Source organism: Euprymna scolopes, chromosome 41 (assembly GCF_053919585.1).
Source record: "Euprymna scolopes isolate OS-2025 chromosome 41, ASM5391958v1, whole genome shotgun sequence".
NCBI lineage: Eukaryota > Metazoa > Mollusca > Cephalopoda > Sepiida > Sepiolidae > Euprymna > Euprymna scolopes.
The window spans coordinates 50,063,553-50,083,467 of record NC_136522.1 but is presented as its reverse complement, the minus strand read 5'-3'; the positions used below and the strand labels follow the sequence as shown (position 1 = coordinate 50,083,467).

At 35.1% G+C, this 19,915-nt stretch overlaps 1 protein-coding gene across 1 annotated transcript in view; it reads right to left on the bottom strand.

Moving 5' to 3' along the window:
- Positions 1-17,614, bottom strand: part of LOC145266714 (A disintegrin and metalloproteinase with thrombospondin motifs 9-like) — a 59,493-nt gene extending 41,879 nt beyond the window's left edge. Inside the window, exon 1 of the mRNA XM_080122638.1 lies at positions 17,234-17,614. Within this exon, the coding sequence (XP_079978764.1) occupies positions 17,234-17,560 (327 nt within the window). The 5' untranslated portion in view covers positions 17,561-17,614. The remainder of the gene's footprint in view (positions 1-17,233) is intronic.
- Between the last annotated feature and the right edge of the window lie 2,301 nt (positions 17,615-19,915).

Below are 19,915 nucleotides of genomic sequence, written 5' to 3'. Positions count from 1 at the left end.
ATAGTATTTTTGTTTTAACTCATTTTCCCAAACCTAATGTTTTTAACAAAGTCTGCCGCCATTTGTAATTTTCAAATATAGCAGTAAACGCTGTGTTTTTCGAGTTGAATAAACATTTTACATTAAAAAAACAAAAAAATATCCATTTACTCTATATCTGTGCCTAAATCAAAACGCGGATTCCATGAACAAAGCTTCTTTCTTAGAACTGCACACCTGTGGAACTCTGTTCCGTCTGCCTGCTTCCCACCGGACTACAACTTGGATGTCTTCAAGTCCAACGTTAACAATTTCTAATGAACCGCCCCCTTAAGTAGACACTTCATCAAATCTCCACACTAGCGTAAAGTACTTGCAATAACCCTTATCCCTGAGTGGCTTCCGGGCCTTGATAATTGGTGATCACTGTGTAATATATATATATATATATATATATATATATATATATATATATATATATATACATTATTCTGAATAATTTGCTAAAGGTAATAAACATAGAAAATTAAATGTTTTTAAAGTTTCTAAATCATTAAGCTATATAGAATAAGGGAAAATAGATATTGATGCAGCAAAAAATAAGGGATATTGAACTTCAAATCAAAAGTGGATGCTTAATCCTGTAATAGAAGCTCTTGGTATTCGGTGGGTAAACAGATCTCGTAATTTAATTTTTTTTTATCTATTACTTTAAGCAAATAATGTTCAAACCTTTTACAATATTTGCTAATATTTAAATTCCTGAATTATGAGGACCTGGATATGACGTTAAACTATATCCGATGGCGAGGCCCCAGCTTGCAGGCCTTAGGGAGTGTGGAGCCACCCTTTAATTGCCATTGCTCCCAGGTCCACTCTAACCCGGAGTGGTAGTACCTGTTAGGGTCCCATCTATGGGTTAAATAGAATACGACTTAAAAAAACAAATATACTATATTAAAAAATCGTTCTTCAAAATCACCAGATTCGGCATTAAATAACCTGAAAAGGGTTGATATGCCGTAAAACAAAACAACCAACCCACCAACCTTAATTATGATTATATATATATATATATATATATATATATATATATATATATATATATATATATGAAATTCGCATTTAATTTCTGTAAATAAAAAATTACAACTAATTTATGTTTCGACAAGGACTAAAATATTTTAAGTTTTGTTCCTTATTCCATGGACTTTCCATCGATAGCTCATATCCTCAAAGTAACCGTCGTCTGTAATGAATTGAAAACTAAAATTTTTAAACTAAACATATACTTTGAAGGCTGATAAGAAGCTGGAAGGAATTGATAAGCAGGATGCATATATATATATATATATATATATATATATATATATATATATATATATATATATATATATATATAGCGTGTCCCAAAAGAAGCTGATGGTTAAAAACTTCATAACTGTATTAATTTTTCATATTTTTCTTTTATTTTTTCGGACTATTTGGAGTAACTCTGTCAAGGTCATTATGAGTCGTCACATGACCAAAGAGTAAATATTTATTGTAGAGTCGTATTTTCGGTTGAATGAGTCAATATCAATAGCTCAAAGAGAATTTCGACGCAATTTCAACACAAGAAATTCAGGTACTCCCGATGCTATAAAAGATATGGTGGCTGGACTTCATGAGCAATAGCCTGTATGTGACCTCCCTTAATCTGGTAGACACCGTACGACAAGAAGTGATGAGAATCGTTAGAGATTAGCTGAGAGTGAGGCCGAGGAGCCATCAACATCAGTAAGAAGGAGATCAAGTAAAATTGGGGTCTCTCAATCATGTCTTTATAGAATGCTTCACTTAGAGGGCACATTTCCATATAAAATTCAATTCGTGCAAGAGCTGCAGCCAAACGATCCGGTAAAAGGCTCGAATACGCCATGCAATTCCAAGATTTGTCCAATGCTGATAAAAACTTTCTCAAAAACCTCATTCTTTCCGATAAGCCCCATTTCCATCTAAATGGATTCATAAATAAGCAAACTTGCAGGATTTGAGGATCAGAAAATCCTCACATGGTGTGGAGTTTCAATTGATAGTAGTCGGAATTGTGGATATTTGAGTAAAATCGTTTTATATAACTAAAATCAGACCATGTAAAAAACATACCCTATATGAAGTTGTGTAAATAACATTAGAATAAGTAGACTATGATAGCTTACTATATGTAACGTCTCCCTCGAGGAGGTGGTTAAGGACTCTTATTTCTCTGGATTCTCGGCACGTGTCGCCTAGACTCCTCTGAGGCTGTTACATTTAATCTGGTATGCTGAAAGCGAATATCGAAGCGGCAGACAGGAAGAAAGACAAACGATTGTAATCTATCTACAAGAGCTTAATTCTCATAAAATTGTGTACAAAATGTTTTTACAATTCTCATTCAGATTTTGTAAGTTCTTTTCAAAGTCTCAACTCTTTTCACAGACAGCGACCGACGGATGGACGAGGTGGGGAGGGGTGATATCTCTGCTCTACTCTGATCTGAAAACACTCTGCACTCTTCTGACTAATTATCGCACGACAGTCGTATATATAGTGAGGTAGTGGATGGGGGTGGAAATTTTCCCCAGTCAATAAGATTTCGTCACGAAATCTCCACGAAATGCTAAGCCCCAGGTCCTTGGGTTGGCACTGTTCCCACATCTGAAGATTTTTCACCATTTTCAAGGACATATGTCAATTCTGACATCCCACCCTGGGTTCATTTAAGGCCAGACAAGGTTCTAAGTGAAATTTCCTGTCGTCAAGTTTTAGCCGTAAAATACATTTGTCTTGTTTTCAAACAATATCTATTTTGACATGAAATAAAATATGTATATTTATCTTCTCTATGTTAAATCCTTGGGTTATCTGGCGACACCCGGAAATACAAAGCTACCTCAGCGTAGATCTAACGCTCCTCAATGGGGGATTTCGTTACATTCGCCCCATTAGACTATGTTGCTTCGTAAAACCAATGGAGTCTAATTCCTTAACACACCACTCCATACTTTTTTTCAGTACACCATCAGTTTTTTTTCACAGACCCCTCTTTCCATCCTCAAATTATCCGTCAACAAGACAACATACACACAATACCATATTCTCTCCTTTTCATTCAAATTTCATAAGAAAGTTAATTCGAAAAAGTTCGTAAAATCATCAAAAATGTAAAAAGTTCAAAGTCGTCAGGGCTAATATAATCATCAAAAATGTAAAAGTTTAAAGTAAAATCATCAAAAATGTAAAACGTTCAAAGTTCGTCAGGGGTAATATAATTCCCTTTTTTCACATGCAATTTGTTTTCCTTTGGTTATATATTCTTTTTTTTTCCAATTTACATTCATAATTCAATGATAAGATAATCATTATTTAAAAATTTGTCACTCCATAAAATGCATTAAGTCAATCAAGAGTTACTTCCCTTGTTTAAAAGTATTGTCCCCTCTTTTTTTTCAAATAACATTACTCGACTGTTTTCTTCAAGTCTTATAAGAGTTATTCCCCTTTTTCCAATTTTTTTTCATCAATTTTATCATAGTTCAATTTTTTTTCCACAGTCACAATTTTCAAGAGTTTCTTCAATTTTTTTTTTTTCACTTCGCTGCTATCAACAGCACAGTCTTGTATAACACAGGGTTGCAGCCATAATCAGGGTTCTCAAAGGACCCGCTTTTTATTGAGCTAGGGGAATCTTCTCACCTTAAGCAGTTATAGTTGAACCTTCACCTTTTATTTCACTTTCCAAGTCTTCTTTCATAAGCATCTTGTAAGATTTTCTTTCACTGAGGACTTCTACTCACCTCAATAGACGGTCATTCAAGGTATCGTTGGGACTTTCCTTCGACGGTCCCTGCAAGTATCTTAGATACAACAGATAGAAAAGAAAAGAAAAGAAGATCTTCAAGTCGTCTTCAGTTCCTCTGGATTTCAGCATCACGGAGGTCTTCAGGTTGCTTCTCGTTTTTGTCAGCACCAGCAGCTGCATCTTCCAGAACCACAGGCGGTCTCGAACCAGGATTTCTTCCTCTCCTGCCACCTATGCAATTGGCCTCGAGATGCTAATCACCTTGCCTTCCTCTCATCTTCGCTCTCTTCACGCACCATACAACCACCAACAACAGCACAATTATCGTTACTATCATGCTCACTCCTGCTTCTGTAACCACTACCTTATGAAGCCTATCCCTAGCTTCTGTAATCTCCAGACCGTTTAATCGGGCCTGTAATTCACTCAAATCCATTCGTCTAACTCCTCCTATAGCTTTTGGTAGCCTAAGTCGGGTATGTGGCGGTGAACGATGGATCAGGTGTTCCCAGAGGTCAGTGAGGTTAGTCAATTGGTCATTCGCCTACTCTACCTCAGGTGCTTTTAGCAAATACCGTTCCTCAACCTGATAATATGCAGGTACCCCTATGCCCTTTCCCCGGACTTCACAACCCCTGTCCAGTTCTACAATAGTTAAAAGTGGTCCCACCTAAATTGTCCCAGCAGCCGTGTTACCGCATACCTTAGACAATTCCATCTTGCATGGATACCAACCAGGTGGCTTTAGCTACTCGTATAGCTAGTGGCAAAAGACCTTCACTTGCCACTTCAACCTTGCAGACGCTATTTATCACTCTCTCACCCACTGAAATAATCCCAACACACACAAACTCATGATCTCTCGTGACATACAACGGACTCTGTAATCCGTCAAATTCCAAGACCATTATTTCGGCATATTCCTGCCTCTCGCTGATTCAACAGCATGAATCTGTCTCTTGCCATCATCAATTAGCTCATATTCTGACTCCCCTCTGTAACTGATTATGAACCCTAACTTGGGTGTGTCCAGTGGATAGGGTACAACTCGATAAACCTTATATTTGGTTCCTCGTTCTATCGAATCCTCTTTGATAATTCAACCACAAACACTAATGTTTTATCCTCCAAGCGTTTAATATTCGGATATATTATCCTACTCCTAAACCTTGTATTTATTAACGCAGTTATGACTGACAGGCATCGATCTCCCCAACCGTCCTCCAGGCCGAACGCTCATCAATGCTATTATTAACCACAAACAGAGAGAACGGGGTGCTCTGGGCCACCGAGGCTCAACAATTGGCGAGTGTGTCCACGTCGCGTTACACAGTTCCCTCCTTCTGCCAGTTACCGCTCGCTACTCTGCTAACTGACCATCTCTCCTGGTCTCCACAGATACACCAGCTTGATCACGCCCACGCTCGGAACAAAGCGGTGAAAATTCCGTCTGTCAGTACACAACTATTTACAAAAAGTCAAGTACCTTTTTGTCACAGGCTGTTTAAATAATAGCCAATTCAGTTTCAATTAAATTACTTCGTACCCTTGCGGATAGTCAAAATAATAAAAGAAAACACAGGAAGCTAAATACGCCCCCTAATTTATCGAATTCCCTTCGATATTTCAAAACACGTTCTCATAATACACTTTGTTCTCTCTTCGTGTGACGCACACACTTGTGCAGAAAACGACCTCAATTTCAACATCTGTCGCCTTATGGACGATTAATATGATACACTTCTCTCTCCGTGTGAGACACACACGCTCGTGCAGACAACGACCTCAACTTCAACATGTGTCTCCTTTTGGACGATTAATAAAACAACTACAGGGAGCTATCCTCCCAGGTGGCATGTCCGAATGGACCCGTACCCAGAAATGCAGTATGCCCGAATGGACCCGTATTCAGCAATGCAGTATGTCCGAACGGACCCGTATCCAGAAATGCACCACGAAGTTATCAAGGATCGGCGAACTTCTTACTCCCAAAATTCAATTTAAATGCTCCGTAATCGTTTCAACTAATTAAAGATAATTAATTACTAAAATGCGTGATAATTAACGACCCCGCAGGTCGCGCCCTTTAAGGAGAGTCAACGCCTAGTTATCGCACAAGAAATTCTATCTTTTTTTTCTATTAATATCTCCAGGTGCGAACATCACGCACCTGATGTACTCGCAATGGAAAAATCCATCTAAAAAATAATAAATCACTTTTTGCGCACAATTGAATGTACCACACTTCACTCAGTGACGCTAATAATTATTTCCAATTATTTTCATTCAGTCTTGCAGCCTCTTTGGCCCTTATTTCGCAATTTAAGAAATCCTTCCTGACTGAGGCAAAATTCAAATTCCTCCAAAAGTCAGTTCAATCGCCGAAATGACTGCTTCTAATTATTCTCAACTGAACTCAACTAAAATTTGTTCAGTTTAGTATGAAATCCCTCCAGACTGAGGCAACAAAAACATTTTTTTTCCAAAAATAATTCAACTCTCAAGATTTAATTAATATCTCCAACCATTCTCGTTTGAATACATAAAAACACAACTCTCAAAAGTTTAATTCTCACAACAGCGTTCAACATCGCTATATAAATACTCAGCCGATATCCAGCTAAAATGTTTCGTCAAGGTTCACGAATTGCTTAAAATAGTATTCTCGTTTTCTTTTTTTTTTTTCTTTTTTAAAAACTTTTTTTTTAAAAAATGTTTTCAGCTAAACTTAATCCTCGGAATTCTTCCCTCACAATTAAAAATTGTAATGCAATTACAGTCATAAATCATTATCATCAGAGCCAACTCGCTCTCGACAGAACTCAACGAATAGTCACTTTAAAATAAGTGAACAAAACTCTACCCTTGTATGACGCTAATCTCGAGGTAGGGTACTCATTTTTCCTTCTAATCTCACATCCGGTGGGTCATAGGGTCATATGTCATCCCATTTCAAATTTCTCGTTCCACAGGAGGTAGGCATTCTCCCACAGTTCTCATTTAATCTTGACCACATGTCACTACATGTCATTCGGACCTTTTATTTTGGACCCTGGTGGCATCAACCAAAATCAAGTCAGTCTTCCGGCCATCCAGAGATTTCTCTGAACTGCCAGGTTGTCTCTTGATATCTTCGTAAGTCAGTTTCGCCGAGAGGGCTGCTAAGGCCTTCTTTGCTTCATCGTAAAAAATTAAATCCACCCTGATCTCTGCCACCATCACCACCGTTCCAGATGCGACCTCTCCTTGCTATTACAATGCCTGCATTTCGGAATCCCTTCTTACGTCTTAACTAGACATTGTCGCAAGGATTTATTTACGCCCCCATGATATTAAAATATTCAAATATACGCAATATCAATTACTTCACAAGAGATAAAAATTACAACATCAACACAGTAATGATAAAAACAATTATTCAATCACCAACAAAACTTCAAGCAAAATCAATAAAAAAACTTCTTCCACTTCCTCTGTTTTTTTTTTCTTTCAAGCTTTTAATTCAATAAAGAAAAATACAAACCTCATTCAGCGCCAATTGGGCTACAATCAATTGTTTTAGCATTCTCTCCTTTCTCTCTCTGTGATCCTTCTCACTCTCCCTCTAGGCCAAATTGCACAGACAACAGAAAGAAAAAAAGGTTCGCTTACTGGCCTGTCTTGTTCTCCTCGTCCTCTCTGTCTATCTATCTGTCTCTCTCGTCGCTTCGCGGCGCGCACTGGTTGAATTTTAAAAGGTGTCTCTTTTTTTTGTTCTCGTCGCTTCGCAGCCGCACTTGTTGAATGTTAAAAAGTGTATCTTTTCTCTCTCTATTTTCTTTTTTTTTTTTTCAAAATGTTCAAAAAAAAAAAAAACTATACAAAATACTGTTAAAAACCACTGAATACATGTCTGCCTATGTCACGGTAACATATATTGAGTGAGTTCCTGACAGTATTTTGTATAGTTTTTTTTAGTTGTAACTCATTTTCCCAAAGTTAATGTGTTCAACAGTCTGCCGCCATTTGTATTTTTCAAATATACAGATAAACACTACATGTTTTCAAACCGATTAAACATTTTACACTAAATAAAAACACTAAAATCCTATCCAGTTAGGTAGAAAAGTAACTTATCTTGCCTTTGATAACCTTTATTTGTTATATTTATTTTTCAACAAGTTTTTCGTTTCTGTGTTTAGTAATACAACCCCGTTTTATTTACTATAACGTTTAATCGGCTCGAAGAACAGTGTTTATCAGTGTACTTGAAAAATACAAACGGTGAGGGACCCTGTTGATGATGTTAAGTTTGAGAAAATGATTTAAAATTAAAAAAACTATAAACAAATACTATCAGAAACCCAGCGAATATGTCAGCCTATGTCACAATGACATATAATCAGTAGGTGTCTGACATTGTTTTGTATAGTTTTTAACTGATTTTCCCAAACTTAACGTATTCAACAGAGTCTGCGACCATTCGTCTTTTTCAAATACATAGATAAACACTGCGTTTTTGAGACGATTAACCATTTTACATTAAATAAAAACACTAAAAAATTATCTAGTTAGATAGAAACGTAATTTACCTTACCTTTGCTTTCATTTATTCGTTTTTGAACAACTTTTTCGAATCTGTTTATAGTAACACCCCCCTTACCTAAATATTAATTAAAAACTCACATTTTTGAATGCAATAAAAAAGAAAACTATTTAACGTTTCAATGGTTTAGCAATTAATCAACTGAATGTTGGTCGCGCCCAAGCCATGATTGATGGTAACTCCCGAAGATCCGGATCCAATTCTGCAAGAGTACCATATTTTATTTTCGCCTTTTTTTTTTTACTTTTTGGAGTGGATTGCTGTACTAAGAATATAAGAAACATGCATTTTCTCTGTTTATTAGAATTTTCCATTACACGAAATGAAGCCACAGCAACGCGTGGCAGGATACAGCTAGTATATATATATATATATATATATATATATATATATATATATATATATATACATATATATATGTGTGTGTGTGTGTGTGTGTGTGTGTTTGTGTGTGTGTGTGTGTGTGTGTGTTTGACGATAAGAAAAGTTAACACTAAAACATTTTCCAGCTATGAATATTTATTTGCCCATTTGCATAAATAACAAATTTACATCTGTCATGGTCACCTGAATTTTGACCCTTAACAGCTTATATATATATATATATATATATATATATATATATATATATATATATATATATATATATATATTGAGGGAATGAGACATAGAATCTAAAGAGCAGGGTTTATCTTAATGTATTAATACTATTAAAAGAAAACAGTATATAATAAGCTCGATAGGCATAGATATCCTAGAGCTAATTTAATATTGAGTAAAATGATTCATAATTTTTAATTAAAAATCAGTTTCAAAACAAAAACAAACAAATATTTCGTCTTAACCTTACTTTTCCACAGTATTTTATTTTTATTTTATTTATCACCATGGAAATTAGTAATCGCTTTTACTTTATTATTTTTTTTTAAATATATCCAGGAATATCTGCCTTAATACAAAAATGTTAGTTTATTTTGGTATCTTTAACCCACCCCCAACGCACTTTTTTATCTGATGACGAGGCATTGTTTGAATACTAAAAAAATCTTTTAATCAAATTATTGTTCAAAACTTATTGTCTATTTAAATAAAAATAAACATCGTTTCCGAAAGGATCGTACAATTAGCAGTGTCAGAAATTTCGTGAAAATAGTGAATAATTCCACCCCATCTTTCCAAGCTTATAACTCCTCGAAAAATGTAATTCAAGCCCGAATTTTTTTTTCAATTAAAGGAGTAAGGACCAAGGTTTTATTTAAAAAAAAACAAAACAAAACAATGTTTTTTTTTTTTTAAAAGGTTTTAAACTTCGGACTTTACAGGTAAATTTCTAAAAAAGCGATTTTTTTTTTTTGTTTTAAATTTGAATATATTATTTATTGACCTTGTCTCTTCAATTTGTGATATATAAAACTATTAACCATAAATTAATTATTTACTTTTTAATAGACATTTCAAAATGAGAGGCGTAAATTATTCGACCCCCTATCTTTCTAAGCTTATAACTCCTCGAAAAATGTCATTCAAGCCCTAATTTTTTTTTCAATTAAAGGAGCAAGGACCAAGGTTTCATTAAAAAAAAAAAAGACAAAAAGAAACAATGTGTTCTTATAAAATAAGGTTTTAAACTTCGGACTTTACAGGTAAATTTCTAAAAAAGCGATTTTTTTTTTGTTTTAACTTTGAATATATTATTTATTGACCTTTTCTCTTCAATTTGTGATATATAAAACTATTAACCATAAATTAATTATGTACTTTTTAAGAGAAAGTTGAAAATGGGTGACACTTGGGGGGGCGTGAATTTAAAAAAAAACGTTTGTCTAAAATATTATATTCGGTTTATTGGAAAGAACATAAAATTTCACATTGACCCTGAAAATATCGTAAAAATAGAATCAATAGAAAAATTTTGATAGATTTTTAAAATTTAAAAATTGAAAAATATTGAGTTCGGAAAATTCATTACTGTTTTTTAAAAACAAAATATTTCTATTACTTTTAAAACAACTGTAATAGTTTATTTTGGAAGTATAATCCATAAAGAAAATAAATAACCCACTTTTAACAGAGAAATTACGAGATTTTTATATTGTATTCGCAGTTTCGTGTTAGGGGTGTCAAAAATTCCTACAAAAATTCTGATACTGCTATCGTACAATCTATTGATGTTGTTTGTTTTTTCTTTTAAACAAGTTTTTATTCCAAATTATGAATCATTTTTCTAAATATATATATATATATATATATATATGTGTGTGTGTGTGTGTGTGTGTGTGTGGGTGTGTGTTTGTGTGTTAAAATTTTCCATCCGCAACGCAATTATGCAAGATGTAGAAAATAAATAAATAGAATTAAGCATAATAATCATATGAAACCAATCATCCAATAAAATATTTTAAAATTAATAATTCATAAAATTTCGTCTTCAAAGTAAAATGTAACTTAGTTCCACGTCATGTAGTCGCTCGCCTATCCAAGACTTAGTGTATTACACAAGTTTGATTTAATATGTTTTTAATAGGAAAAACCGGTTTTTAATAACTATGTCAGTACAAGAATAAACTCAATTTTATGGATGCAAGCAAGCGACATCCTTAGAAAGCATCATCGTAAAATGGTAACATTTAAACATTGGAAAACGGAACGATACTGTATATTTTTTTTTTGTTATTAAATAAACAAATTAAGTGCATTATCTTCTTATTAATTTTTTAAGACTTTTTGTGAGATCCCGACTAATTAAAGACGACGTTTTTTTGTTTTCCCTTTTTTTCTTATTCTATTTTTTCTCATCTTGGTGTCGATCTTAGTTTCATAGAGAAAAAGAAATTGAATTTCCGATCTTTTTTCACGGTGGTATTAAAGTGAAATATGAATATTCTGCAACCTGGTTAAGGTATAGATTTGAGTAGGAGCCAAAAAATATATTTATTTTTTCGATCGTTTGATGATGATGATGATGATGATGATAACAGCAACAAAAACAACAACATCCATAGCGTATTTACTTATCAGCGAAGGTAACAACATATCGAAACATATATAAAATAAATTAAGAATCTAATGTATTAAAGATTCATAGAAAGTAAAGCATAATAACTGTTACAAAAAAGAGGAACAGCGGAGATACGTCTTAAATATATAGACACACGTCGTCTGTACGACTTAACACTTTTCATTTACTTTGACCCTAATTTTGGCCCATTACATTTATTGTTTTGGGCTCAAATCAAATTAAAATGCCTGACTCATATCCATGTAACCTACATCTAAAATTAATAGTGTTTAGACCCAAAACTGGCAGAGGGGTTTGTTAGAATCTGCAAAGGTCAGCTCTTTCAACTTTGAAATTCTCGCCCAAAACACTGATTAAAAAGCTTGCTGAATGTCTGAATATCCTTTATTTAAAATTTCAAATGCTTAGACCCAAAATTGGCTAAATAGTTTGCAAGAAACCACTAAGGTCAAATATTTTGAACTTTAATCATTTCGAAGCTAAATTTTCAGCAAAAAAAAAAATAATAAACACTTGCTCTGCGTCTGAATACCTTTTATGTAAAATTTCACATGTTTAGACCAAAAATTCGCTTACTTATTTGTTAGAGACCGCAAGGGTAAATCTTTTTAATTTTGACCCCAATTTTGACCCCTTAACATTTACTGTTTTGCGTTTCCGTTGAATTATAAAGTTAGATCTATGTCCAAGGATCCCGTATCTAACATTTGAAGTGTTTAGAACCAGAACCAAAATTGGTGGAGGAGTTTTGTAGAGTTCTCAAAGTTTCAAATCGTTAAACTTTGACCCCTTAACAACAAAATATCTGGCCGAAACCCGATTAAAATATTTTCCCAAATCTTAATACCCCTTATGTCAAATTTTGAATCTGTACATTGAAAATTGACAGAAAATTGACAGAGTTATTTAGTAGGGAAATGTACATAGACAGACAGACAGACATTTTCATTTGCACACACACACACACACACACACACATATATATATATATATATATATATATATATATATGTAATTTTTGGTTCGTTCGTTATCAAGAAAACCATATTTCTACATTACCAATTTAATTGAAATTTTCGGACAGACTTTCCTTAGAGTCCAGGAATGTGTTTATGTTATTAAAATAAATTAATATATCAAATTATAAAAATATTAAATAAAATAAAAAATATTTTCGTTTCTGAAGGACTATTCGGGGTTTACTTCCGGTAGTTATTTCAATGTATCCACCACGATCTGACGATTCTAATCTATAAGTGAAAAATAAAAACATTTTATTTTTAAAATTTAAATTCATTTCCCATTTTTTTTTTCATTTAAAACAAATTGTTCGTCAGAAGGTGTGTTTTGAGTTGAAACATAAAAGTCAAAGAACCTTAACAAAACCATCTTTGTCGTAAATCAAAATTGACAGCACACGTTTTTTGTGTTCTTTTTAACAGTTGTTTCTATATCCGAAAAGATGTACGTTATTTATTATTTAAACTATGAATTCTCAGGTTAAAGTACAGTTTTTTTTTCGAATAAAATTTACCGTACATATGCATTTTGGTAATGTGCTGAAATATCTTTTTTTTTCATTTGTTTTTTCAGCCATTCTTACCATCAAGAGGGGGGGTGTTTTGTAACTATTCTGCGCTTTCAACTTACAATTTATTATTAAAAAAACAATTTTTTATTTACAGTTTATTATTACAAAAAAGATATTATATAAAAAAAAGCTATTGTGAAAGTTGAATTTAACTTGAAAAAAAAAACGCGATTAAGGTCCGATTAAGATTCGATTGTTTTGTTTTTGCTTTTTTTACCGTGAGGAAACGTTTTTTAACAAAATTGATGTACACTTTTTTTCTTTTTATACAGAAGTTTTTACATGCAAAAATATTAATGCCTTTTCTTTATTAAATAAATTTTTAGGTAAAATACAGAAAAGTTTTCGGCAGATTTGACGTTTCGTTGTACAAATATCCTCAAACCAAGTAATTACTAAAAGGGACTCTTAAAAATCAAAATCGGTATCGAGTAGAAGGTGTTTTTACATGTTTTACAAACTTTAAATGGGTAAAATATAAGCACATAATTATTGAAAATGTGATCATGGGATTGAAATTTAATTTAAATTAACTGTGTTGTTTAACACACTTAATAAATAATACAAGATGAAATATTAAATATCTTTTATTTTATAATTTAACATTAAAGACATTGAACAATAAAAAATAAAATTTTGGGTACTTACGAGGGGCGTGCAATAAGTAATGCCCCTGATCCACTTCCCATAGCAGTAGAGCAACGAAACTTGGCACAGTTATTAGTCTTTCTCTACATAGGAACCACCCAGAAGTATGCATTTCTCTTATCGTTTGATGCACCTATGGAGACCGTTTTTTGTAGAACACTCCAGGTTGGTCCTCCAATTACGACGTGACTTCAGAAATCAAGCCTGTATCATCTGGGAAACGATTTCTTTTCAAAAACATCTTCGTGGCTGGGTAGAGGCGAAAGTCAGAGGGTGCAAGGTCAGGAGAGTGGGGAGTATGGGGAGGATTTAATAACCACACGCCCGTGCTTCTGATCTGGCGACATACGAGTTGTGGACCGGAACGTTGTCCTGCAGGAGGAGGGTAGCTTTGCTGATCTTGCCCCGCCTCTTGATTTTGATAGCTTCTCTTAATTTCCTCAAAAGTGAAGCATAATAGACTCCTGTAATTGTGGTACCCTTTGCCATGAAATCTGTAATCACTACTCCGTCCTGGTCCCGGAAGACTGTGAGCATGACCTTGCCAGCGGATGGATCCAGGTTTCATCCTGTGTAATCAGTCTTTTGAAAAACTTTGACTCATCTCCTTGGCACTCCAAATTCATCCTCGAGCACTCGACGCGTTCTCGCTTCTGGAATGGTGTGAGCAGCCTGGGAATCCATCTGGCAGACACCTTATGCATATGCAAATAGTCATGAATGATAGTTTCCACAGACTCTGTACTATTTTTGACATCTTGGACTATTTGGCGAATAGTAATGCGCCGATCTTCCAAAATGGCAGCCTCAACATGACGGACAGATGCCTCATCAATAGCAGAAGGCTGGCGACCAGGTATGAGAGCTGTTTCCACAGACATCCAGCCATGTTTGCATTCACGATGCGAGCGTTTTACAACGTTATATGATGGGGCATTATCACCATGTTTCTTTCATTTCATCAAAAGTCTTCTGTGGTGTGCGTCCTTTCAAATACAAAAACTGGATCACTGCTCGACATTCAACAGGCTCCATTTAACACCTGACTCAGTTCAAACACCTGTAAAATAGAAATCACAATTATTTTCTCGTTGAGGCTTGAAAGTTCCAGCCTGACAGTTGAACATTAATCAGAAATGTTGAAAATGATCAACGAAAAAATATGCGATATGCAATACAGGTGTTTCCGTTCATTGTTCCTTTCGTAACATATATCAGCCGATTTTTATTACGACTTATTTATTTGACATTTTATTTTTACTCTAGTTAACGCCAAATGTATTAAAACTTAGACATAAAGGTTTACTAACTGTTAATAAGCCTAAACAACAATCACAAAAAAATTATTAACGCCGTCGTCGCTGTCGACGTCTATGCTTCGCGATAACGCTTGAGTATGCCCAAGGGGTTCTTTTAGGGCTAAAACACACCATTTTGTTACTATTTTATCATGTTTGTCCAAAATTTTCTGTGTGTCTATTTAGCAGTTTTGCATGGTGCTGAGTTTAAATTTAAATATGTTAAGACCTTGGAGACTTTGGGGGCTCAATGGAAAGGGCAAATGATGGACTTGGTCATTTCTATTCTTTGCAAGGTGCAGAACTCAAATGTGCATGCGTTAAGGCCTAAAATTGCAATTTTTAGTTTATTTTCACCAGGATTTGACACCCCTGTGGCCTTTTAGGGGGTAAATGAGGTGGGACAAATGTTGAACTATGCCTCGTCCACTGTGCGCTCACGGGGGGGGGCATGCATGATAACGTTTACACAATGATGCTTGGTAGACCAGCGAAGGAAAGTTTTTATGAAAGAGTATAACGTGAGATTCTAAAATATATTTCCCCTCTTGTATTTTAATTTTAATTCAATTGCATTCCATAAATTAAGGTATTAGTAACTTCAAACTAGTAACTAAAAATGCTACTTTTTAATGCTAATGATGCACATTTACTGGAAGGTACTTTTTTTTTAGATATTAATGCTATGATATACGTTTGAAAACAGGAAACGTTTCAACAGAGCAATGGAATTGTAAGTTTAAGGTTTGTAGCTAGAACTAGAGTTAAATAAACCTGCTAATTCGTGAGAACAGAGTAGCGAGGACTTTACCAAATAGTCAAGCATACCCCCAGAAACTGCGAGATTAGCGTTCCATTCAGTGTCAGCTTTTGTGAGGTACGTTTGCAAAATGGTAAACAAAATGTCCACTAACTGTTTAACTATGCTGTTAAAACTCTGCCGTTAAAGCTATGCTGTTAAAACTATGCTGTAAAACTATGCTATTAAAACTATGCTGTAAAACTATGCTGTTAAAACTATGCTGTTAAAACTATGCTGTTAAAATTATGCTGTTAAAACTATGCTGTTAAAACTATACTGTAAAACTATGCTATTAAAAATATGCTGTTAAACTATGCTGTTAAAACTATGCTGTTAAAAGTATGCTGTTAAACTATGCTGTTAAAACTATGCTGTAAAACTATGCTATTAAAACTATGTTGTTAAACTATGCTGTTAAAACTATGCTGTTAAAATTATACTGTTAAAACTATGCTGTTAATACTATGCTGGTAAAACTATGCTGTAAAACTATGCTATTAAAACTATGCTGTTAAACTATGCTGTTAAAACTATGCTGTTAAAATTATGCTGTTAAACTATGCTGTTAAACTATGCTGTAAAACTATGCTGTTAAAACTATGCTGTTAAAACTATGCTGTTATAATTATGCTGTTAAAACTATGCTGTTAAAACTGAAACTACTCTCTATTTTTTCACAAGAATTTCATGATTTGTAAGGTAGACAATTATAGGTGACGGAATAAAAAAGTCCACATGAATTTATTTTGAAATCATTTATTTAAGATTGAGTAGAGTAGAGATATGACATCTTAACGGCAAAAATCATCATTTTAACTAATTTGGCGATTTACCTTATGGAAAAGCGTTTGTGAAAAGCTAGAACGTACAGCCGTATAGAACGTAAAGTTATGAAAAGTATTTTCCTTTTTGCATTTTACTTTTTTTAAATTATGATATCATTTTGGGGGGGAATAATACATATATGCCAGATTCTTAAATGACTTAGAGAGAAAAAATGTTCACCTCGGACGATGCGTTTTGGCTCATGAACATAAGGGGAAACTATGTGAGACTATGACAACAGTGGATCATGATTTCAAGGAGATATCGAGTTATATTACATCTAAACTTCTGCATGTCAGTACAACCAGAGAAGAAGCGAGCAGGGAAGAAATACCGAAGTCTAACAGTTACAGGGAAGAAGCTACTATAGTAGCGTTGCTTCATTTATGGACCTCTACAGTGAATAGGATAGGATTTTTTTTTCTAAACGTGTTTTTTTAAATACTTGTAAAACAGGCACAGGTTGCAACATTGTCGCAATGAGACATGGATCCGAACTTGATGATGCGGAACTAGTATATTTGCGACTCTTTTTGGAACCATTCTGTTAAGAATAATTCTGATTCTGATTTTACTTATCCAAATGTGAAGCCAGACTATATAAGTTTAAGCAATACAGTAAACATTTTGAGTGTAATAATTATTTTAAAAAATGCTTACCTCACCCCAGTCTTCAATGTTTGAGTATACGAAATCCGCTGCGGTGGATAGATTCGCATTAGGCGGATCGAGCCGCGCATTGTTGAATTCGCAAAATGTTTGGTTGGCATTATAATTGAAGGAAACACATCTGCGTCTGAAAAAGCAGAAGCGAGCACATTGGAAAACATCTGGAACGATGTTCATCCGGTAGAATTGAAAACCGTTTAGTCTCTTACCACCATGCAAAATAGTTCTGTTTAGAGTCACAACCGTGCAGACACTGGCCGAGGAGAGCGCAAAGCTGACGAGGACGGAGAATATGAACACCAGCGTCGTGGTCGACATTTTAAGCGTTATAACAATGATCGTTTCCGCGACAGGTCCAGATGTGTAATGGACATAAACAGACATTGATCCTATGTACGAAATCAATCGATGACCGTGTAGAAAAAAATTAATACTTAATTAAGTCTGACGTTAATAGCTTTTTTCTCGTTCCCATAAAATCAATGAGAAAATTTTAAAGACGAACTAGTGTTACCAGGACAGATTAATAGTAGCGTAGTACGTGCACCCCACCCCGATGTACTTCCCTCGGCTAACCAGACACGCAGCAAGATCCCACATTTGGCGCTTGTGGAAAAGATTGCTCCCAGTCCGAACTCGTATAGAGGCGGTGATTGAAGCTGAAGGTGGATACATTTAATAGATGTCAGCTCTACTTCATAAACAAATTATCAGATTTGATTTTTTCGCTAAAAGTTTTAAAATAAATCTGTAGCGTTTTTGTTGCTTTATGGCGACAAATTTATCGTTCCGCCATGTACTTAAAAGACGTTGTTCATTAGGAAAACCACTTCCCCATCATATTTTAGACATCATTCTTTAGATAAAGTATTGCAACAATTTATTTGGCTGGAATTCATAATTTCTTCGCAGCATGTTGTGCGATTAACACATAATATCACATTTGTTTTCCCAATTATTTTTTCTATTTTAAAATTACGTTTGGTGCTTCTACAGAATATCAACTGATTTTTTTTAAAACGAATCCTAAATAACCACAGCTAAAACTTAAAGTGTAATACATTTATGCCAATAGCTAAAAAATCTTGCGTTCTGGTGGTGATGAATTTGCAAAAGGCCGAGATGCTTGAAAAAGTGGTAATCGATAGGTGAGAGTTTTGGAGAGTATGGCGGATGAAACAGATTTTTGTAGCCCAACTCGTTGAACTTTTGCTTAGTCGATTTAGCAACATGCGGTCGGGTATTGCCGGGTAGGAAAATAAAGCCTATCCTGCTGACTAATGCTGGGTGTTGCTGTCGAAGTTTCTGATGCATTTCATCCATTTGTTGACAGTACTTCTACGCTGTAATGGTGTTGCCTGCATTAAAAAAAACTGTGATAGAAGAGACCGGTCGCAGACTACTAAAAAGTCAGCATTACTTTCTTTTGGTGCTTCGTCGGCGTCTATCCACTGAGCTGAGTCACAAATTGGTCGATAAACCAGTCGTTCTTGTTGCGTAAAATCAGGGAAGATGACACTTCATAACGGTGTTTGTTTAAGTTGTCGTTCAATATATCAGGCACCCATTCATCATGTTTTTTTTTTCTTTCCCAAGTAGTTGGAAATCGACGTATACTGTTGTGATTCCCAGGGCAATCAGCTGACCGCTAGCACGCTGACTGACCTCTCTCCTCCCCTGATCTGAACCTGTTGGACTATTTCCTTTGGTCATACGCCGAGGCCATCACTAAAATGACGTAGCACAACACAAAGCCAGCCGTATCGCCCCATCCGCAGAGTAATCACCGAGCACCCGCCAGCGCTTGTTAAAAAGGCATGCTCCCAGTTCGGAACCCATATCGAGGCTGAAGGCGGCTATATTAGGAAGATGTCAGCTCTACTACGTAATAAAATTATCTGAATGTATTTTGTCAATAAAAGTTTTCAAATAAACCTGTCGTGCTGTTTTCTTTAGGGCGAGAATTATATCGTCCCACTTTTTACTTTTATTTATTTATATACCGCTGTGTTTGTCATGTACTTATCACAAACACAGTGGTATAATTACTGACCAAATAAGTCCACAAAATTTACAACGAGGTTCCGAGACCGGCATCTCATAAACTTGCGTGTGGGTTTACTTTGTACACTACCAAACCAGTCAAAGCACAGTGGAAGCGAGTATTTGAAACCTACACACTACAGTACTGAATTGTATTTCTCCCCTCCCTGTGCGGTCCGGGCGATAAGATCAAAGTGTAGTGTTTTCTGGTTTGGACCGGGACTTCAGCTGGAAAAGAATTGGTCGGAAGTATATGGCAAGGTCAAATCGTCGGTGAAGACTTGGATTGGAAGGAAATTGTCCTTGAAGGGTCGGGCGGAGGCGTGTGCTACATACGTCTTTCTGCTCATCCTTTACCGATTGGCTGTACTTCCTCTCCCTGCAGAACGATTAACCCGCTTGCAAGGGCGCCCCGATTCACTATTGTAGAACGATGGTAAGCATTATGTCTGCAGAGAGGTCTGTGTCCAGAGTCCGAGCGAGGGAGGCCTGGGTCAGCCCAGTCTCTTGTGTCATAGAAATGCCGAGAGATTGGCTTTCCTGTGTCGCTCGGTTGAAGAAGACGCTCCTTGGATCCCTGTGGTTGAGAACTTGTTTCCCAATCTCAAACCCAACCCCTCGGTAGAAAGT